Source organism: Toxotes jaculatrix, chromosome 8 (genome assembly GCF_017976425.1).
Source record: "Toxotes jaculatrix isolate fToxJac2 chromosome 8, fToxJac2.pri, whole genome shotgun sequence".
In the NCBI taxonomy this organism is placed as follows: Eukaryota; Metazoa; Chordata; class Actinopteri; family Toxotidae; genus Toxotes; species Toxotes jaculatrix.
In genome coordinates, this window is record NC_054401.1 from 2,930,210 (window position 1) to 2,936,209 (window position 6,000).

The 6,000-nt window shown below is 45.2% G+C and overlaps 1 protein-coding gene across 5 annotated transcripts in view; it reads right to left on the reverse strand.

The window, feature by feature from the left end:
* Nucleotides 1-4,521, reverse strand: part of cspg5a (chondroitin sulfate proteoglycan 5a) — a 45,731-nt gene extending 41,210 nt beyond the window's left edge. For all 5 annotated transcript variants that reach the window (XM_041044719.1, XM_041044716.1, XM_041044717.1 and 2 more), the window contains exon 1: nucleotides 4,033-4,521. In XM_041044719.1, coding sequence (XP_040900653.1) covers nucleotides 4,033-4,129 — 97 coding nt within the window. In that variant the 5' untranslated portion in view covers nucleotides 4,130-4,521. The remainder of the gene's footprint in view (nucleotides 1-4,032) is intronic.
* Between the last annotated feature and the right edge of the window lie 1,479 nt (nucleotides 4,522-6,000).

Here is a 6,000-nt window from a genome sequence, read left to right on the forward strand (position 1 = left end):
CCGAGGCTTTGCGCAAAACAACAAATTGCTTTCTCTGCTTTCTGTTGGAACAAAGAGCAATTAATTTGTTCGACATACTACAAATGTTGCTGGAGTTTTTGACCTCTGTACTTTTTCCATGCACCTTCTAAACTTGTGCTAAAAATGGATGGACTGTAAACGACACACAGTACGACTCTGGAGACACACTTTCTCCTAAAAGGCCTCAGCTTCCTTCTGTCGCGCAGCAAACAGCACATCTGCTGGAAATCAAACACTCTGCACAGCACATGAAATCATTATGCAGGAATAATGGATACAGCAGTAAAATGATGATATCATCTATAAATTACAGCTGGTAATGATGGACTACACCCACTGCCAGTGGCTTTGGACACACACATGCACAGACATGCAGTCAGTAGATGCTGAGCCACCACAGTGTGCCAAAATCCAACCAACATTTTGAGCCTTAATGAAATTCAAAGCGCAAACACATTATGGCGGCGATATGAACACACTGTTCTGCCAGTCAGTGTCAACGGATGTGTGTGGTTTCCATGGAGACCAAGAGGAGGAAGATGAGAGAGGGGAGAACAAGTGCAAAGCCATTGTTCACCATGCCAACAACCAGAGCTCTGGGCGATTTTATGATTGTTGAGGGGGAGTGTTTAGGTGTTTTTTTTTTTCTTCCATACACTGTGAGGCTGGATTGGGTTAGTGGAGTCATGGAGGGAGGATTTGGCTTGAAGACTGACCCACCACACATCAAAGATATTCTGTCAGCTAGCAGATATGTGTCAGCAGGCCATAGGAGAAAAGAGAGCGAGGATGAAGGGAGAGGAGAAGAACACGGGAGAGGCTGTACATCCATGAGCCTCAGCGCAACAACGAGAAACCATTACTCCATCAATCACCTATCTACCAGTTAAACCGCACGTGGGGGGGGGGGGGGGGGGGGGGGGGGTGATGAGAGAGGAGAGACGGCGGCGTATCATCTATATTAAACACACAGAAGAAGGAGGAGGATTGCAAATGGCCACCGGAGAAAAAGTGGACAGGAAATGAATGACGGCATTCTGGTCGTCTGTTCAGTTCAGGGCAGTTGGCCTTGATCGTCTGAGCATCATGCACAGATGTGGGGCAAGCTGCTGCCTCCACACTTCACCGGTGAAGCGAGAAAATATCTGTGTGCATGTGTGTGTGTGTGTGTGTGTGTGGGGATGGCGTGTGCATGCATGGGTGGAGGGTTAGCCCTGGGTTGTTTTAAAGGATCTGCACCAGATCTGCCAACCTCTTTTTGTTACATGTCCACCTGAGACTGAGCCAAATAAGAACTCTGCTGCAGCTTTGATGAACGGGGACAAAGATACTCCTCAAAGGAAATTTGAGTTTAAGATCCTCACATGTTATTTTATTATTCTAATATCCCACAGTAATCCCTTCACACATTAAAAATCTACACCATACAAACACAGCTGTAAGCCGTGCTCGTGGTGTGGCTCTACAGATGTCACCAACTGAAATATTTCAACTGCTATCGGATGGATTGCCCAGAACTTTGGTTCAGACATTCATGTTCCCCTCAGGAGAGCTGGAAAGTACAACCAGCAGCGAGCAAGTCTTTTACTGAGTCCTAAAAGTCTTTTTTCTTAAAAAAAAAAAAAAAAACAAGAGAAAAAATCTGCTTGTGTGCTGAATTTCAACCTCTTTCCTCTGCAGATGGATTTGTTGTCTTTATTCCAGTGCAGCAGCCTGAATTACTCCATCTTATTTCAAAATACAACATAAAATATATTTCAAAAAAGCTGATCTGTAGCTGAAACTGGTTGAAAAATCTTTCTAGGGGATGTTTTTTTTTTTTTTGGCTCAATAGTTAAAACATCCTGGATAAAAAGGGGATTTCTTGAAGTGCAAAAGGAACATTCTTGCCCTTGAGCAAAGCACAGATGTGCTTTGCTCAAGGGCAGTTCCTTAGATAAGACCATGCAGGGGGGCTCGTTGAGACTATTGCTCCAATATCCTGTGATATTCCTGTGCAGGTTTATGGGTTTGATGCAATATTTAGTTGCATCTTTAAAGGAATCGTTCAACATTTGGGGAAATGCACTTATAGTCACCGTGAGGACGCAAGTTAACCAGCCACAGCTCCAGAAAGCCATTTTACATTTCGGTTTTAGTAAAGGTAAAAGAAACGAGACATAAAGTTGAACTAAAGAGGTATGGGCAGGACTTTTTTTTTTTTTTTACAGAACCAGGCTAGCTGTCTCCCCCTGCTGCCGGTCATTGTGCTAAGCTAACATACCATCTGCTGGCTGTAGCTTCATACTGAATGCATTCATCTTCTCCTCTAACTCTCAAGAAAGCAAACTGGCAAATATCCCAAAATCTGAACTGTTCCTTTCAGGGAGCTAAGGACAAATATTCCCCACAGTTACCTCACGTTCAAATGCATTTCACTGTCTGCACAGGCCTTTAAGAACCAGTGAGATGCTCTCATATCTTACATTCCTGCAAGGCATCAGGGAACAAGGGGGGGGGGGGGGGGGGGGTGGGGGGGGGGGACAAAAAAAAACGAAAATAATAATAGAAAGAAAAAAAACACTCATGTCCAATAAATTCTGGGGAAAACTGGAGCAAAGGCTGATGACTGAAAAGACATAATCTTGCCAGTGTGCAATAAAATTAGATTTGGCTCAGATGTGCAGCTGACAGGGAACATTGCTCTTGGATGTTCCACTGATGTGAGTTGTTTTTCCTTTAGAAAGCTTCCAGACGGGTTTTGTTTTTTTTTTTTTTTTTTTTTTGGACTTCACCTTGCAATCACGCCCCATGAATTTCAGCCAGCGCGATGAAAAGAATCAGCCAGATTATATTAGATTATAACGCCAGACTGGTTTCATCTCGTGCACGCTCCTGCATTATTAATCTGACAGTAATGTAGCCCGCCATGCGCAATGAATCTCAGACAAAGAGACACAGAAAGCGAGAGAGAGAGCGAGAGAGAGCCTCGGTGTCTTTTTTAATGTTTACTCGGGTGATTTTTTTTCTCTCTGTGTGTATCAGAATGTCCGTTCAGATCCCTTCATGAATTATTCATCGGGTCCCCCAGCCCTAATCCTCGCCTTTGTGTCGCTGTAGTGCCAGTGCGCCTCCAGCGATCCGGTTTCCAGCATCGGCTGGACGCTGTCACTGTCACAAATGTCTATAATTTCTCCCATAATATTCCTACAGTGGCTTATAGTGTGTCTGGAATACACGCTGTGTTGATTTAGTGACCTGATTTTGCTGTGATTGCCTCCTGAGATGCTACTGTAATGTCCTGTAGGTGTTAAATGGTATTTTTTAATCCTCCAATGATCCATAATGACTTATAATGTCTGCAATACAAAGCACTGGGCTGACAGTGACCTTATTGTATATTCATATCATGTCTTGCGGTGTTTATACTGACCCCATTGTTACCTCCCCTCTGGTGTCTCTATAGTGATCACAGGGACTTAGCTTGTGTCTTTATAGTGACCTAATTTTGGTTTATGCCATTTTTTCCTGCTAAGGCATCTCTGTAATACTCCTGCAGGAGCGTGCTGTTCAATAACGACCCTCCAGCGGTTTAATCATGACATCTGTGTCTCCGAGGCGTCGATATAAACTCAATTTACTCAGTTTGTTATTTGAATATTCCTGTGACATTCCTACAGAATGATATCAAGGAAATATCTTCCCTAGTAACCATAAAAACAGATGACACATTCTCCAAAAAATTCTATTTATTTTGGTTTGCAGTGACCAGGAAATGTCGGGGCCAGTAAGGTGTTCAGAATAATGTCACCAAATTTAACTAACCAATGGACTAGCAATACCAGTTGAGTGTTAAGTGCTTCCTAACCTACAATCCGAGCCTCACTGACCTCCTTTCTGGCTGCCCTGTGGGAGTGTGTTTAGGTACCCTGAATCCACAGAGAGGACATGCTGCTGCAGCCAAAAACCATGAAGCAATAAATCTGGACGTTTTTGCTCGATCGAAGTGCAAAGTGAAGGGCAGTTTCTTACCGCGGACAGACGGCGGGATCAAGTGCAGAGCCAGGACGCACGACAGCAGCGTTAGTCTCCAGCATCCCGTGCAAAAGCTCGCCTCCTTCCCCTGCATCCTCGCCGAGCAGTGATAGCCTAAGATGATCGGGCGAAAAAGACAGAAAGTCCCTGATCTAAAAATGGTAATAGAGTTCAAAAAATGTTGCAAAAAGTAATCCGGACAAGTGGGTCTGTTGATTTGCGTGCAGTCTAGACTCCAGCCTCCCTGCGCTTCTCCTCCATAGCCGCTTGGTCTCAGCTGTCTCCTCGTATCCGTTGCCGTTTCACACGCTCGGTTCAGTTAAGCACACTGAGGTTGGTTACGGCTCCATCGCCACAGAACAGTGGTCGGAGGTGGCGATGCGAGGGTGGGGTGGCGGCGGTGGTGGTAGTAGTAGTGGAGGCGGGGGGTGTGCGACTGGGGGCGCAGACGCACGCCGTGGCTCGGCTTGGCTTGGTTTGGCTCGGAAAGGGCCGGTGCTTTGGGCACTTTGTGGCTGAGAGGGAAACAAACGCACGACGGAGTGCGGCGCGCTCAGCAGTCTTCTCCTCCTCATCATCTGGGGAGGGGAAAAAAGGATTGTCGATGCCCCCCCCCCATCGTCTTCATCCCTCCTCCCTTCCCTCCCTCCCTCATCTCCCCCTTCTCCCTCCCTCATCTCCCCCTTCTCCATCCTTGCCTTTCCTAAAACTTTTCCTACTTTTTTGTCCTTCAAATCCCGCATCTCTTCCTCTTCCTCAGACTTTCTGTCCTCCTCCCTCTTATCCAGACAGTTCTCCTCCTTTTCCTCATCACTTTCTTTATCTTCCAAGACTTTTTTAACCTACTTTCCCAGTATGATTCTTTTTTCTTTCCTGAAAGCTGATTTCCCATAATGTCTTCCCCCCCCCCCCCCCCCCCCCCCCCACACACACACACACCATCTCTCTCTCTCAAAGACTCTTCCTTCCTCCTCCTCTTCTCTTAGTTCTTGTCTTCTCTAAAATCTCTTCTACTTGTTCATCCTTCAAAGCTTCCACCTCCATCTTTACCTTTTCCTATTTTTTTTCTACTTTTACATTTCTCTTTTCCTCAGTCTTTGTCTCCTCTCCCCCTTTTTCAGAGATATTCTTGTTCTCTTCTTTTTCACTTCATCGTCCAAGATTTTTTCAATCTTTTCCTCTTTTTTCTGCCAGAAAAAAAGCAGATGTTTCCCCTTCTCCATAACTTTTCCTTCTACCCTCCCCTCCTTATTCTCCTCCGCCTGTTTCCTTTCACTAAAACTTTTCCCTGCTTCTCAGAATCTTTCCTTCTCCACCTTTGACCCCCTCTTCTCTCTATCCTTTCCTTTCCTATGATCTTTCTTACTTTTTATCTTTCCTTTTCCTCAAACTCTTTGTCCCCCTCCCCCTTTTCCAGAGACATTTCTCCTCCTCTTCCTGTTTACACTTTGTTCTTCATCTCACACCACATTTAACTTTTAACATCCTTTCCCCTCCAGAAACCTTTTTTCCTCTCCTCTTTCCTTCTGGTCTCTCCATCCTTGCTCCGCTACCTCCTCCCACCTGCTCATTCGAAAGACACTTCCTACTTCCTCCTCTCTCCATCCCTTTTTTTTACCTTCTATTTCATCCAGAAAACTTTTATCATTTTGCTGGCACATTGTCAAAGACGTTTCCCTATCTTTACCTCCTCTCTTCTCCTCCTTTCATCCTGCTTTTCCCTCAGACTGTTCCTCCTCTACTCCCAAGCTTCCCTCCCTTTCTAGAAACACATTCCTCCTCGTCTTCTTTCCTCCCTTTTTTCTTTTTCCTCCTCTCAGACTCAAACTTCTTCCTCCTACACTTTTCACCATCTCTTCCACCTTCTCTCTTTCCCAAAACTTTGCCACTCCTCCTCCTCCTCCCTTCCCTCCCTCCTCCTTTCACAAAGCTTTCCATCATTTGCTATTCATCTGAAAGTGTTGA